Raw genomic sequence first — 17,107 nt, forward strand, 5'->3', positions numbered from 1 at the left:
AGCACACCTAACCAGGCACCAACTGGCAGAGCTCTGGCCCCTTGGCAGTGACCCTCTGCCCAACAGTGGTGGCCATTTCCAATAAACAAACTTGAGGTGTGTACACAGACCACAGGAGAGTATTTTAATAGGATCACTGCCTGAAATTCTTCAGGACTGATTATGGAAACTAGTCATCTCCAATTTAGCAAGAAACTGGTTCTGGTTCCGGCTTTAAAAGCTGTGCTCTCAACTAGAGGCTCCAATCTCTGGTTGTCCTCTAGGGTCATCGGATGATGTTTGAAGATGGTTTTGGTTGTCACCACAGAGCAGGAGCTGCAAGTGGGTAGGGGCTAGGGACACCAATAAGCCTCCTGCAGTGCACAGGACAACCTCCAAAACAGAGGTGAGAAAACTTGAATGTCAATCCTGGCTTCAGAAGACCAACATCACTTAAAACAAAACATTAAAAAAAGTAACACCAATGTATATATAGGCCAGCATTATTCATGGAATTATTTCTAACCTCAAGAATTTTGAGTTTGCTCATCATCGTGCCCTTCCTCCCTGGAGGGAGGTATTGACAGCAAAAGGCATTCACCCTGCTTCTTTGTGTGTAGAGTTTTCCAACATGTCAGGCTCACCACTGGCTCCGGAGGTGGTCACCACCACAGCCCTGGGGCTTGACCTTAGTCCAGCTGTGTCCTGCCCCGTTGTCTCTCAGGGTGGAATTGCTTGGTGGGCTCTCTTGAGAGTCAAGCTGGCAACCTGGGAGTACTTGCCTCCCACCCATCCTCCCATGCTGCACATCACCTCCCTCCCCAATCAGGCAGTTCCAGGAGAGCAAAGTGGCACATTACTTATTGTTGTGGGAAAACCAGGACCTCCCTCAGAGCTGACAAATGCTGGCTGGGGTGCAGACGAGCATGGCCTTCTACCTCCCTCTTCCAGCCGAGGGGTGCTTGGGTGAGCCTCGTGATACAGGGCTCAAGAGCTAGGACTGGAATGAGAACGTCAGATATGTCCCAAGACCACAGCCTCCTCTTGGGATTGGGAGCCCATGAGAGTGCCAGACCAGGGCCAGCCCTTTTTCCCCACCACACAGCAGTCCAGAAGCTGATTGGTTTCCACCTTCTGCTCCCTGACAGGGGCAGGAGGAACAAGTACAGGGGCCCAGAAGGTGAGGGGAAGTGCCCTCTACACAGGTCATGAGGGGACAGGATAGTGTCCCCTAGATTTCACAGCCCCACATTTCAATTTGTCTGCACAGCCAGCATGTATGAGGGTTGTGCCAGCAAGACAGGGAAAGTTCTTGATTGACTTGGGAAGACAGGTAAAGGAGTGTCCTGCAGCTCCTCACCAGTTGTTGTGGGTCAGGACCACAGGCTGGCAAGTCAGGGAGGCCAGGGAGCTAGGAGGCGAATCTTTGAGCTTTTTCTCTCTAGCGTTCTCCCATGGTCTCTTCCTCTTGTAGCCATTTTTGTCCTCTTGTAGCCTTTCCACCATAGCTGTCACTGAGTAATGCTGCCCCTCTGTCCTCCAGGCCCAGGTATGCACACTTGCATAATTGCACACACACCCATGCTCAGGTGTCCATAATTAGGCACATGTGCCCCACACACCCACTTGCACCTTCTACATTAACCAGATCAAGGCTGCAGGTGATAGCCACAGAGGCCAATGGCCCTCAAAGCCTGATCAGCTTCATTTACCCTACAGTGAAGCTCAGGGGAACTGACTTATCTTAATGAACTCCAAAGTGCTGGATAGACAAACCAGCATGTCAGTTATTCATCACAAATCAGAAACTACCTGCTGAGTCATCTGTACCTGCTCCATTCTCTTTGGGGCAGTCTCCATGTGGAATTCTATCATAAGCAGAAAGGTGTGAAAGTTTGGGCTTCCTGGACAGCTGTTGGTGGGAGTTGGGTAAGGAGGCAGGTTCTGCATGCCCACGCAGACCTGCCTGCCGTGGAGGCCTGGAGCCTGTAGGGTGTCGGCTTCCTGGCCCAAAAAGCTCAGTGTGTAAACAACCCCTCTTCTGTTAGTGAATTGATTTTTCAGATTTATTGATCAGACTGAAACTTATCTGGAATATGAAACAACACTAGAACACCCTGATTGAAGGCAAGTGTGTCCCAGGCCTTCTCACCCACTTTGTGTAGCTCCATTCTCAGGGTGCTAGGGCCCCTCCTTTGGGACTCTGTGTATTATCCACAGATGTTGCCCTTCCTGGGACACAGGATGAACCATGTGGATTCCAGGTAAAAGCTTCTAAACATTCAGAGATAGCATTAAATTTGAAATGGAGCAGCAAAGAATCACAGCATGTATGTCCTAGCCTTAGAAATACTATTATGCTTTGAGCTGAGACACATCTCACATTGACAGCACCATACAGCTTGATTTTAGGATTGTTGAGAATGTGGGCTCTAGCATCAGGTTACCTGAATTCAAAGGCTTTATTTACTCTTACCAGCTGTGTGGCTGTGATTGAGTTAATCAGCTTCACTGAGCTTTAGTCTCATCCTCATTTATGAAATGTAGGTAACATTTACCTCATAGGACCATTGAGAAAATACTTGAAATCCCTTATCTTAGTGTCTGATCCATTGTTCGTGTTCAATATATATTTTAAACATTTATTTATGCATACGAGAGCTGGGGTGCAAGGTAAAGATGTGGTGGGGAGAATGGGGTGGTGAGAGGATTCACCAGAGACTGAGCGGGGAGCAGAACAGGCAGACGGACTGAAATACACTGGTGAGGGAAGCAGCGGGCAAGACAGGAGAGGTCTGCTGCACCATGTGGGTTACTCCTTGGCTGGGGATCGAACTCGTGCTGCAGTGACTGCGAATTCCATCATAGTGCTGTGTCTTAACCCCTTGCCCCACCAGGGAGGCCCCAAAATTTTTTTTAAAGATTTATTTATTTATTTATACAAGTACTGGGTACAGTCAGAAGTGTGGGAGGGTTAGAGAATTCACCAGAGCCAGAGCGGGGAACAGAACAGGCAGACTGACGAAATATAATGCTGAGGGGAGCAGCGGGCGTGGCAGGAGAGGTCTGAGCGCCATATGGGACCCTCTCTGGTGGCCAGGGATTGAACCGGTGCTGCAGAGGCTGCGGGCAGCTTCCCAGCCCAGCGCTCAACTGCTGCGCCACCAGGGGAGGCCCCCCAATTTTTTTTATTACTATTGGTATTAATTACTTTTCTACAAAAACCTTAGTTCCCATAACCAAAATGGAAGTTTTAGATCTTATTCCTTTGGAGAAAGAAAAAGAGAAAGAATAAACAGGTTAGGTTCCAATGTATGAAGTCTTAACACTAAGAAGAAACTTCAAGGATTTGCCGCTGCACAAAAGAAATCCAAATCGATTCTGAAACTTTTATGGTTAATAACCATGGTAGCAAGTGATTCTTTTCAGGAAATTGGCCTCAGGTTCAATGTCAGATGAAGAGGCTTGGACTGTATTAAGTAACAGGAGAAAAATAATATGAATTAGCTGAGTGAAAACCTCTAGAAATCTCAGGGCTCTTTCGAAACAGAGAAATACATCCATAATGAGAAGGTCTGCACAGATAACAGAATGGGTCCTAATGATAAGAACATTCTGAGCTCTTGCTACCCAGGAAAATTTTAGTCAGTGTGTCATCACATTCAAATAGTGAGCTACCCTGCGGCAGAGGCCTCCAGGGGATGGTAGGAGATGTCGAGGAGCCCATCTGTCTTCGGTGACCGGGCCCAGATGTTGCCTTTGGAGATTTTTGAAGGAAGAGCACAAAGGGAGAAGGGAACGATCTGTCTGCGAAAGCACAGACCTTAGCATCACCCCCGATGAAAATGAACTCAAAATCTAGCCGTTTTTATTAGGAACAAATGGAAAAAAACCTTCTGGCATCAGTATCCGTTTGTCACCTGCAGACTCGGGAAAACCATGTTTGAAATAAAAATGTTAAGCAGTCTCCAGTGGTTTCTGAAGTGGGATGTAACCATTACAATGATAAATTGTTATTTTTCTATGATACACATTTTTATCTTGCCCTAGAAATAACATTTCTGAAGCATGGTCCTTTCTGAACCCCTAAGGGTACCAATTCCTTAAAAATAAGGAGAAACTAAGCACTTTTATTAAATAAATTACATGTACCATTTCCAGCTCCATGCAGAATTGTCTTTTCATTTTCTCTTTCGCAAAGCTTATGAGTAGTTCTCATTATGTGCAGGAGGTCCCTTTTCTGGTTCTTAATAAAGTGACTAATAATTTAGAATGTTCTCATGAAGAACAGGTTATAATTATAATTAGGATATTTAAATAGTGTGGATTTATGTCGGAGGATGAATTTCAGACTCCTCTCAAGATGTATTTGTTTCCAAACAAGACTTCCTTTGTTAATAAAAATGTGATCACAGGCATTATTAATGCATTATTTCTGTATTCTATCCATGAGTGCTTGTTTGAATATTCTTCACAGGATCAGCATTTTCCTCCCTGTTGTTAATGGGGCTATCCTTTATACCAACTACATTCACCTTGATTTAGTTGTAGCTTTGGCATTCATCTTCTAGGAAATTATGGGAATATACTTCCCACCTACTTGAATGTACAGCACATTATGCAAGCTTAGAAAAGTGAAATGCCACAACTCATCTCAAAGTCCCATGAGGGTTTCGGTGCTTTCACTCCCTTACACTCAACTGCAGAAGTCCACCAAGTTGGCGGGTGGAACCAGAAGTCAAAAGCCAACACATCTTGTTTTTTTAATAACTGGATTCCACAGTGTTTTGCCTTTACTGCTGGAGGCAGAGGTCTGGCAGGTGGGGAAGGTGAGAACCACAGGTACCGTGTTGGCTGTGACACCTGTGAGGCTGCCTTCCTCACTGGCACCCTCTGCTGGGTGGGGCTGGCTTTAGTGCAGGTTCAATGGACTCTGGGTAGATGGTCTGAGAGAGGGAGGAAGGAACTTTGGGGACTGCTGCCTCTGCAGCTGACCTCTCTGTCTAGCACCTATTAAGTATGTGTGTGGTAGAAGCAGGTGTGGGGATCTGGGGAGCCAACATCCTGACAGACAGCATCTTGAGCCCTGTCCTGATCACAGGGCTGGACTCCAGGCCCATCCATACTTGTGAGCAAAAGGTGCAGCTGGGAATTGAGGATCTTGGTTTCACAGCGTGGCGATGGCCGGGAAGGCCCACATGAGGGCTCAAATGCTCTGTGTGAGCTGCTGGCTCTAAGGCCCATAGTCGGGGACAAATGGAGAGGTGCCCTCTGGAAACCTAGCAAGTGGCAACATATGGGGAGAAAAAAAAGTGAGAACTCACTTTCCACCACACTTGTAGAATGTTGCTTCAAGGGAGAGAGAAATGGTGGCTAAAAGGAAGCCTGGGGGAGGGGTGGTCAGTCAAACAGACCATTTTAAGTAGGAGTGTGGGGTACTTTGTGCTAATATAAATAACTCTTTAATAAAAAGAAGAAATTTGACTGAACTTGAAGAATCTCAGCCTGTCAAACCCTTGGGAGAGTCTGCAACTTTGCCAAACTGAATTTTAATTTTGTGCCCCATCAGCAAATTGACACAGGAAAAGAGAAAATTCTAAAATGCAGACTGCCCAGCCATGCTGTTGGGTTTTCCCTCCTGGGTGAGAGCGGGTGGGTTGGAATGTGCCCCTGGGCTTGGTGAGTCTGAGTGTGTCTGGGGAAATGCTTTGCTCCCACATGATGCAGACTGTTCTTATCAACACTGAAGGATTTCTCCCCCAAAGCAAAGCATCTCACATGGTACCCAGGTGGACCTGCAGTTTGGGTCAGCTGAACCTGAAGCCCTGAGCAATGCTTCCCAAGAATTGCTGTCGTACTACAGCCCTTGAGGACCCTCATCACCCCACAACATCAGAGCTTTTCCCTGAAGAAAAGCTATCTTTAGAGAACCCGCTAAACTTACTCTCCTTAGAAGAAGGTGACGATTTATGAGAAAGTTGTATGACAAATGACCTGAGGACTCTGTTGCACTGGGAAGAGGGAGGCAAAAGGAAAAAAGCAAATGGTATTTATTTTCTGGAGGACTGTGAAGATCAGAATTTAGCTGCTGCACTTGACCCAAATGCTAAAAAAATGTCACTTATCTTTTGGGTCCAAACAAAATGATTCTGAAATCTGTCTGTTGAGTGTCTACTCTGAGCCAGGACCATGCTGAGCACTTGGCTTTCGTCATTTCTTTAATCTCCACCATCACCTCACAGAGCCCATTGAGGAAACTGAGGCCAGAGGGATGAGCAATGACTAGGATCGCACCACAACAATTAAGTTGTGGGTTCTGACTTCACCTCGGGACCTGCTAACTCACAGCTTCATTCAGAAAGACCCGTTTGAGGGCACCTCCTCTGCTCCCCGCCACCTCCCAGGGCCTTCCATCTGCAGAGGACTGGAGGGTGGGAACTCAGGAACTCCAGCAGTTTTAAATGTTTGGAGGTTTTTCTTTGTCTATTTATTTAACATATACTTTCCTATGTTAAAGTTGCCTGCACTGCTTTTCACTACTCTTTCTGAGTTTGTCTCTGAACATCGTTTCTGATTTTTTCTGTCTCAGAGTTTCTGTGAGGATTAAATGCAAAGACATGCATGGAAGTACCAGGACCTTGCTATCATGGGGGCCACTAACTCGGAGGGAGGGCTCGGGCCTCAAGCCCCAGATACTGCAGGTGGAGGAACCCATGAACCCCCACCAAGGCAGTGAGGAAGGAATCACTATTTGCCCAAATTTCATCTGAGGAGGCTCTTGCACAGAGAGGTTAAGCAGGTTTCTCAGGGTCACACAGCCAATGAAGGATTCAAATTCTGACAGGCAGATGCTGCTGTCTGCCCATTGTGTGGGTGTCCTTGGTCCTGGGGGGGGGTCCTTGGTGCTTGTTGGGCCTGAATCTGGTAGTTCAGAGGCAAGAAAAATCAGCTCCCCTTCTACTTTTTTTTTAATGATTTTTGGGGGCTGTTTTGTTTCCCATTATGTGACTGAAAATTTCTCTGTAGCACATACTACAGTAATCTGCACTGCAGCTCCCCCCGATTTGACATCTTCGGGCACCTGAATAGTTTCAAAATAAGGTCAGATCAGTATGCACGTTAACAGGTGAAAGTTAATGTGAAAAGGGGCACTTTGTACTAAGTAATTCTATATTATGAGTTTTCTGCTAGGCATATGATAAAAATAAAACCCTTCTAAGTTGTGAATAAAAAAATAGAAGCGTAGGAACCCTTGCATGATAGAAATTCTAGGTGTGACTTTATTCTACATTAAAAAAAATCCCATATTCCATAAAGTTAAACATGTTTGTGATAAACATAAACTTAAATTTAGGTCTTAAAGGACAACATGTTCTAATCTCACAAAACCTTTGCAAATAACCTTTGAGTTCCCATGAGCCACCCACACAAAACCCAAAATGAACTACAGAAAAAAACATAGAAAAAGCAACTGACTGTTGACAACCCGATTTTCTTTCAGCTCTTTGACTTTTTTGTCTTTAATAATCTGCATGTTTCAAATGTGAACATTTTCTTTAAAGGTGTCTCCTGGCATGTTCACACTTCATTGTGTTTTAAAAACAAAATTAAATGTGTAAATCATGAAAATTATGGCATTTTTGGAGGAGCACCCTATAATACTCATGCTTTTTAGATACCCAGAGTGTCAAAATGAAACACTACGATGATGTGTTCTTTCTTCAGTGCATCTGTTTATCTTTTATGAAATCTTGAGTTTGATAAATCACCAGAGATAAAAACATCATTTTTAACCTATCAAAGATCCCAAATGTCAGGAGGAAAAATAGTGCAGTGTCTCCTCTTCATGAATTTCCCTCTCTCTTTGCTTCTGAGTTATGGGATTTTATTTGCAGAGAAAACACAACGCTCTAGTAACTTGAACATGATGGCTTTTACTTAGAAACATGAGAACTAAAAAGAAAAAAAGGAGCATTCAATCCTCTGAGACTTAATCATTAAACACCTTTTAATATCTGCTTAAAGAGGCATAGGCTGTTAGATGGGGAAATGATTACAAGCTAGTTAAAAGCAAGGTTTTCATCAGAATTTCACCTTCTTTTACTGACTTAGGATATTGGCTACTCAGGGAAATTTTACTTAACATTGGTGTAAGTAGAGATTGATGAAGCTATCTGTTATGACTCTCCCTCCCCTAAAAATCACAAAAAAGAAACCTCTATTAGCAGTCTAGGAAACAAAGCAATTGCCATAGATTTGTGTAATCATAGGTAAAATATTCTGTATCTAAGGTTACAGAAAAATGGACTTGTAGGCCAGATGGATCTAACCTCTTACTGTGAACTTGAGGATAGAAGTACATGAACCAAAACAGTAAGTTAGTCAAGAAAACATAGCATGGCAGGAAAAGTTATCGTTGATATGTAACTTAATTTTTGATGCAGTGAATATTAGAGTTCCTTATCTTGTGCTAGTTTGCAATTCTTTAATCCTGAGCACTTTGGGACAAGTTAAATTTACAGAAACCCATTCCAGGCTGTGGGCATGTGGTTAAGTTTTTCTGGTAATTGCTGAAAAAAACTGTTTTCAACAACTGGTGAAGGAGACATTCAGGTTCCGGCCTAAGCACCAGAGGCGCCTGCCACCCCCACCACATAAGGGCTGCCAGCAGTCCATCTCCATTTGCGATGCTCTTGCTTCTTGTGAGGAACATGCACGTTGCACTGGTCTTCAGGCACAGATCAAGGCATTCCTCGCCCATGGAACTGACGTGTAGGGTATCTGGGGGAGCTCAGGCTTGCTCCACCTCCCAAACTCTGATTACCCCATGAAGAGCAAGCATTTAAAATCTGGGCCTGCCTCTTCTGAATTCAGCACCTATTAAGCTGTCCTTTAGAAACAGTACTGATTGGAACACTCATTCTTCCCACCTTTGTTCACCCATCCTCATCCAATAAGCTTGGTTGAAGCCCTACTGTATGCCAGGAACTGTGATCAGAGCTGGAGATAAAAGATCCAGAATGGCCCTTCAGGGCCTCCCTGATGGCCTAGGGGTTAAGTCTCAGCACTATCACCCCTATAGCCTGAGTTCAATCCCTGGCCAGGGAGCTAACACACATGGTGCAGCAGACCTCTCCTGTCTCCCTCGCTTCTCCCCTTAGCAGTATATTTCAGGAGATCCTCCTGTTCTGCTCCCCACTATGTCTCTGATGAATCTTCTCACCCATGTACCTCTGGCCTACACCCCAGTTCTTCTATGCAAAAAAAAAAAAAAAAAGCCCTGATATATGCACATATATGTTTCACTGCAGCACTATTTACAATAGCCAAGTTACGGAAACAAGGTACAGCCACAGAGTGGATGAGCAAGATGGTACATACACAATGGAAGGCTACTCAGATATAGAAAAGATGAAATCCTGCCATTTTCAGCAACATGGATGCAACTGGAGGGGATTATGCAAAGTGAAGTGTCAAAAGGAGAAAGATAAATAGTGGGTGGTGTCACTCACATGTGGAATATAAAGAAACAAGAAAAGAGACAAAATGAACCAAAATGAAACCAAAAACAAACCCTAGCAATCTGACTGCAGAACTGAGGCCACTAGAAGGGAAGTGTGGAGGGCAAAGGAAGGAGGGGGCCCAATGGACAATGCTGGAGGATTATTGGTGATTTAGAGGTAGGTGTGGTGTGGGAACATCCATCCGAAGGTTTGGACTTACACCCCTAAATCATATACGGTTTGCAAATTACCTCAGTAAGGAAATGATACATTAAAAAGTATGGCCCCTGCTCTCAAGGAGCTTTTGTTAGTGTTGGGATGAAAATTCCCATAGGGCCTCCCTGGTGGTGCAGGCAGTTGAGCGCAGTGCCGTGAAACTGTCCACAACCTCTGCAGTGCGGGTTCGATACTGGATGGCCGGCAAGATACACATATGACACAGCAGACCTCTCCTGTCTCACCTGCTGCTCCCCTCAGCAGTGTATTTCAGTCAGTCTGCCTGTTTTGCTCCCTGTTCTGTCTCTGGTGAATCCTCTCACCCTCTCACGCATCTGGCCTATACCCCGGTTCTTGTATAAATAAATAAATCTTTAAAAAAAATTCCCCTAGACTGTAGGCTCTGGGAGAATGTGCAAGAGACTGACTTTGGACCTGGTGTGTGGGGTTTACGTGGCTTAAGTCCTAGGCAGGCCAGTCAGCATTAGAGACCTTGCCTTTTGAAGGATGGGCAGGATTTACTTATAAAGGCAGAAAGAGCATTATCAGCAGAAGGAAGAGCAACACGGGAGGCATCAAATGCTTGATTTTGGAAAATGCTTGTGGTTTATTAAGCTGAGGTACATACCAAACAGGGGACATGACAGCCCGGGTTCCATAGGTACCTGGGAACATTCATGCGCACTGGGGGTCTGGGAGGGAAGCGTGACCAGGTTGGGGCTTTAGAAAGATTTCTCCAGCTGTGATGTGGAGGTGAGCTGGGGCCGGGGGAAGCTGGGTGAGCCTGTCCAGGAGGGAGGGATAAGGATCCAAACTGAGAGGTGATGGCAGCAGAACTGGGGTTCTGGAGATGTGCTGGTGAAGGAATTCACGGGACGTTGAGTGAGAGTGATTGGATGTAAAGGCGAGGTAGGAAGTACAGAGGGGAGAGGGAAGAGCTAGCTTTGGGCACCCAGGTAGGCCCGAGCAGACAGAATCAAATTCAGCTTGGACATGTGGAGTGTGGGAGGCCTGGGGCATTTAAGTGAGAGCCTGTGAGGGGAATAACAGAGAGGCCTGAGGGACGTAGAGATACCCCATTCCTGAGCATTGCGTTAAACTGAGAGGTGAATCTCTCAAAATGGAAAATTGGTGTGGGCACTATATCCAGGCAATTGCTCACAGCTGTTCTGTTATCCTCCAGATTTAAGATTTAAGCATCCATAGCTCTTTTCCAAAATTGCTTGGTTCTTGTTCTCTCAATGAGTCGGTAGTAGGGGGGTGGCAGTGACCTCCAGATGAATATCACTCCAGGCAGATGAGAGGGGCTGTGCATGGGTGGGGCAGTCTGCTGGAAAGGCTCTCTGCTGGGACAGCGTGGCCATAGTGGCCTCCACTAAGTCTGAGCAGACCCCATAAGCAGCCCTGGCCAGGGCGAGCTCAGTGCTATTTCCAATGAATGCGAAAGTGCCTCATCCCTCTGAAGGAAGACCTTGGGCTCCAGAGAGGAGTGTCCAGACAAGCTGCACTGTCACCTCTTCCTGTGTGAAGAGATGTTTACCCCAGGCTGAGAGGACTTTCCCCAGGAAATGAAATGTGATGAGTGTGCTCCCTCTTGTGACTTTGTGTTGGAGCCAAAGACCACAGATAGCTCTCCTTCATGGCCAGCCTCACAGGAAGGAACCTCAGGAAGAAAATCAGATGGGCGTGTGACATTGCACGCCTGGAGAGAGGAAAGCCACTTTCCTCCTGAGACCCAGACACTGCAGAGAGCATCTGCCCCCTCACTCGGGCCTCCCCCGCCCCCATGGGAACTGCACACATGTAGAACTTGGCAGCTACTTGTCCACACCTCGCTCCTATGGCTCAGACTAGGATCGAGACTTTCAGGATATCAACGAGACCCCCGTTACTGTTGCCACCCCAGAGGCTGGCCAGACTGGCATCTTGCCTGCCTGGGGAAGGAAGCAGTGTCTCTGTGGGTCCAGACTTCCCTGTCTGTGCAGGGTTCTTACAGATTTCAAAGGAACAGGGGAAAAATACTTATTAGTTTATTTGCTTGCAAAGTTTTCATTATTGTAAATCTTTGGGCTGGGATGACACATGACACTTCAGTGTACTAGAGGGGATGAGAGGTGTGATGTCCAGGTGAATCCCTGAGAGGTATGGGGAACTTGGACATGGCAATACTACAAGACCACTTCCAAGACTTGAAGTGTGAACATGAGCCCTGTGTTAGAGATGTGGCAGTGCATTCTGGGAGGACATCACAGGTGAAAGGGCAAAGTGAAGGACTTGTTCAGGCTTTGGTTCTGCCAGAAGGAAGGTGTTTGGGGGAGAGGCCAGGAAAAACCATTGATTGAACCAGACTAGAAAAGTGGGCAGGGAGGGTGAAGGGACGAGCTTAACACTGCATTGTAGGAGCCTGCCTTTCTGGGCGAACAGCAGGAAGCCAGTGAAGGAACTGAGCTGGAGCGTGATCCTTGCCTTGAGGGTACTTGGAAAGAAATGTTTCTGGCTCCAGGGGACATGATGCGTTAGAGAGAGAGATCCAGGGTGGGGATGGTGGAGGGTGGAGACTAAAGCAGGCGAGTGTGACAGCAAGTGAGCGGACAAAGATCCACAATGGGGGGGGGGGGTGTGCAGTGGGGTCGAAAGGAGGGTTTGCATAAGAGGAACAGTGGTCCCCATTCCCTTCTCAGGGAGGGTTGTGCTCCTAGTACTCAGGCAGAGAAGGTGCTGGGACTCAGTTATAGAGAAGCAGAGCTTGTCTGCCTGGACAAGAGGTACCTCTGAGCTCCTGCTGTGCTCCCAGATGTGGGGTGAGGCAAGGAGGAGGGGACTTTCTGAAATAGACTGGACTATGTGAACCAGCAAACTCTACAGCAGGAGTGGCTACCACTTGGGAGAGGGGACAGTGACTGGTCCTTACTCTGGCATAGAAGGTCCCTGAAGGTCAGCTCCATATGCTCCATCAGCACATCTCAGTTAGCAGGTGGCTCCAACTGCTAATAGCCAAGAAGTTAAAAACTCCTCTATGTTGATTCTGAAAAGAAAACTAAAGTCCCTCTGTAAAGATGAAGCCCTTTTGTTTCCCTCTCTCTTTCAATCTTTGCCTGTTATGTTGTAAAGAAGAGGTGGGTGGGGGACTTTAGAAGCCTAGAGTGACAGACAGGTCTGCAAGGCGTGCTGAGTAGCCCTGTTGCACTGGAGAGAGGAGGTGACTGGAGAATAGCTGCCACAGAATAAACCTCGGGCTCCCAGGGAGAGGCCCACTAAGTCTGAGCCAGAGATACAGACCCACAGTCCCAGGTCCCAGAAGAGCCTCAGCCAGGGAGGGCCCTGCTCCCTAAGAACAGAGGTGGGACTTCTGGAAGCTCCCATATGGGAACAGGTGTCAGCTTCCCTGTTTCTGCCGCCCCTCAGAGGAGGATGGCTTTCTCATCTTTGTTGAGGGCATGTGAGGGGAAAGCCTCTTTCTCCAGTCAGACCCAGCAGGGGTGGCCTTCTTTTCAGGGATGGAGGGACTGGCTTGGAATTGACTTGTGTAAGCCCATATTTTTGTTTCAGGTCTCCATTTTGTAGTGTGAGTCTGCCTTTCCATGTGTGGGACCACAGAAAAAGTGCAAGATGAGCTTACAGAGTGAAGAAAATGTGCTCTGTCCTCCTGCCTTGGCAAATGTAGCTTCATGCATCCAGAAGACTGAATTTAGAATTCTCAGGCTCCTGGAAGCTTTGTGAAGTCTGCAGCATTGGGAGAAGCTTTCCCCCCGCTCCCCTAGACCCACCTGTATTCTTACTTCCAGCTCCATCCACACTGTGTGCATTCTGTCCTCCAACTTCAACACACAAGGTCTGTCTACGCCCCTGCAAGTGTCACCTCATGGATGCCCCGCTGGCCTAGGGGGGTGTACACACCAGTTGGAAAACACACCCTGGGAAGAGGTTCCCAGAGTTTCCCTGGAGTAGTGGGGTACGGGTCCCATGGCCCCACAGGGAAGGCGGCTGTCAGAGGGAATGCCAGGCAGTGTTCTCTAAAGTTTGACATCTGGGCCAGGGCTCCTATACCCAACCTATCATGGAGATTGAGAGAGAAGCTGAAAGAACATTCTAAGACAGTATTTCTGAGCAATAAAGCCTGCTAAGTTATAGGTCAAAGTCAGTGGTGCCACCTAATTTAGCAATAGCTTTCCAATCTTACCAGCCATTTCTCAGAGAAAAGTAAGTGTGATGGTTCTGTTCATTTGGCTTGTTTTATTCACTCCCTCTCCTTATTTGCAGCAACACATCATAATGAAATCTATTCCAGGTACAACCATTATCTTAAGCTGTTGGCTTCTTCTTTGTTGCAAATTCTTGTCTATCAGGAAAGCTGGAGCAGGGGAGGCTGTTGTACATAATTGATAGACCTCCCATTCAGTACCTATTCCGAAGGGGTGATGTATGTATTTCATGCTGGCCTGTAATTTTTTTCTCCCAAGTCACCATTTTTTTCCTTCAATTGGGTCATTTTTTTCACCTCCCTCCCCAACCTCAAAGCTACTTGTTATCTAAAAATCTGTTGTTCTCCCTGCAATTGTCAGGTTGATCTTTTAGTCACCCAAGGGAAAAAGGTTGAACCAAGGAGAGCTAGATTATGCTTGGGCAGATAGCCCCCCTGGCATAAATGGCACTGGGTGCTCAGCAGTGCACGCAGAATCCAGAACATGGTTTCATCCCATGTGGCAGGGAGCCGGTGCCCCTAGCTCCGTGTGTGCTATCGGTGCTGTTTTGCCTGAGACCTTCTCCTTGGGCAGCAGCCCCTTGAATCAGCAACAAAGGTAGAAGAAAGTAGATACCACAAATGCTTTCATTTTGAGTTTTTTCTATTTAAAGTCAAGGAAGGGGGAGGGAGAGGGTAGTGAAATGTCAGCCTCGCAGATGATGCGTCTCACCAGGAGTTGTCGGTGAATCAGGTCTCCCTGAAACGTGGCTTTGCAGACCTGGTGGAAGGGGGCTGCCCAACTGTCTGCCCCCTCCCTGCCCTCTGGGATTTCATCGGAATCAGAGTGGTGAGGTGAGAGAAAAGCCCTCGTTGGCCTTAAAGCAGATGTCACAAGGCAGCTAAAGTGGAGAGCAGCCTGCGTTAGGGCCTGCACTTGTCAAGGTGGCTTTTGTTGTTTGGGAAGAGGGGATAGTCTCCCCCGGTGAAACTCTGGCGTCCAGCACCACAACACTGGGTCATCTGGTCTGTGACTCGGCCTGTTGAACATGGTGGGGGTAGAACCAAGTTTGGGCTGAGACGCAGGCTTCCTTCTGGAGCCAACCATCTCTCTCCTGACCATGTCTAAAACCAAAGAATGACATAAATAGAAAAACCCAATTTGTAATGTGTCACACCAAGACATCAAGGGGGAAGAAGCCAGAGTGACAGGGACAAGACGGTGAAGGTTCCTCAAGGGCGTGAGGGTGGAGAGCACACATATCCTCGGGCTCTTGGGTGGCTCATTGGTGCACAGCCACCTGCTCCGTCCTCACACTAACTCCAGGAACAGGTCCACACACGTGACCCCTGAGGAAAGCGAGGCATGGGAGAGTATGTGACTTGTCCAGGGACAGGCTCATAGTGGCAGAGGGTAGTTTCAAGCCAGGCCCGGCTGCCTCTAAGCTCATATTGGTGATGGCTCTGCCGACTGAGCTCAAAGGAGGGCAGACTTGGAGCAAAGGGAAGAAGACAGGAGGGGGTTGATGGTTGAGTCATTGGAGGGTAAGGAGCCATTGGAGGGGTTGGGGGACTCCAGGGAAGTGGAGGAGAAACGTGGGGGGCTGGAAGCATGTGGGGAAGTGCTTGTGGGAGAGGAGGACCAGGCCTCAGGGTTGGGGAGTGAATTAGAAGGGCTCTGTAGGAATCAAAGTGGCAACTGTGCTGTGGGGAAAGTGCCTGTGGGAGAATGTGCAGCAGGTTGACCTGGTGCCGTGAGTACCTGTCCCACAGATGGCAGGCCTGTGGGTTTTGCTGTGCTTGAGGCAAGAGGTGTCACACCACTGTTCCTTTTGGTATTTGGTTTCTGCCCTCTGATGTTGTCCCCATAGTTTCCCTGTCATTACATATTTTTTACAAACCATCTTGGGTTTCTCTGCATGATTCTTTTGGAGAAAGATAGTTGGGGAAACATGACTTGAAATATTTGGGGGAGTTTGTGGGATTTGCTTGAGTTAACACTGGTAGTCATATGATTCATACCAAGAGAAGACTTAAAGTTGTGGGGACCTTGATGAAGGTTGAGTAAAAAGTTGTGCGCTGACAAACTTATAAAAGGCAAATAATCTTGTGGAAAGAGGTCACAGGAAATAGGGAGACAGTGTTGTCTTTAGGGTGCAGGTTGGGCTAGTTGGCGGCTGAGCCCAGGACCACCTGGAGGTTTAGACGGAGCTTGGCTGATGATAATGTCCCTGTCTTCTGATGCCATCATCCCTGCCTCAGTGGCAGAGAACTCACCATGTGCACACCCGGCCCCACCTGGCGACAGGGGAAGCGCTGTTGGATCATAGAGGAAAGCCTGCCAGCTTTTGCCTGCGTCTGCTGCAGCCATGGTGTTCTCCTCCACATCAGAGGTGCTGGGGGCTGAGGGAGGCCACTTACCTTCTCCTTTTCTTCCCTTGCAGTGACCCTAGAGCAGTTCTCCCTGGCAGTGAGGAGCTGTCCTGACCCAGAGGACCAGGCCTTGTTAATGAAGGTAGGTTCGCAGATAAGGTACTGATTTCCTTAAAGGCTTGCAGCATTTTTATTGCCCCAAGGAGAGCTTCATTTTTACAAGCAGGAGTAAATTTATCATCTCTGAATTTTGTGCTCCTCGGGGATAAACTTGTCATCGGTGGGTAGGAGGGTTGCTGGTTAATGAGCACAACCGCGTCCGTGGAGTGCAGCAAAGTGACAGGAGAGTGGGTGTCAACTACTGGCGGGGAATCTATTTAATTCTCCTGAGGCCTCGGTGGGTTCTATTTAGGCTTATCTGACACAGTCTTGATTCTTTTAGCAGATTTATGAGGGTTGGCCAAATTCCATGACTCCCACCGTACTTTTTAATTAAGACCAAGGATTCCATACGTTCTGTGTCTGCCACATCCTCACTTGCGTCACCACGGGGAATGCTACACAAATGGGACTTTCTGTGTTAACCAGGGACTGGGTGTCTTATGTCATAGATTCCTTGTCCTTGAGTGGAAGACAAACTCTTTTTCTTGGTAACAATTGTTTTATTTCCTTCCCACTGACAAAGGAGCTGAAGTGTGGTATAGCTTACATTTAGGATTGAGCCAAAAGTGTGGGAAAATCAGGCCAGCAGCCTGCAGGAATTACTTTGTCCTTGAAGACAGAAAGCAGTCGCTCCCAGTGACTGACAAAGACACACATGTGCCTCCCCACCGATGGCTGAGACTCATGTTGTAAC

The 17,107-nt window shown here is 47.2% G+C and overlaps 1 protein-coding gene across 1 annotated transcript in view; it reads left to right on the top strand.

The window, feature by feature from the left end:
* Positions 1–17,107, top strand: part of ACOXL (acyl-CoA oxidase like) — a gene marked incomplete at both ends in the record, with an annotated part of 268,533 nt that overhangs the window by 204,104 nt on the left and 47,322 nt on the right. The window contains one exon of the mRNA XM_084235198.1: positions 16,323–16,393. Within this exon, the coding sequence (XP_084091324.1) occupies positions 16,323–16,393 (71 nt within the window). The remainder of the gene's footprint in view (positions 1–16,322; positions 16,394–17,107) is intronic.

Source organism: Talpa europaea (genome assembly GCF_964194135.1).
Source record: "Talpa europaea genome assembly, chromosome: 6".
In the NCBI taxonomy this organism is placed as follows: domain Eukaryota; kingdom Metazoa; phylum Chordata; class Mammalia; order Eulipotyphla; family Talpidae; genus Talpa; species Talpa europaea.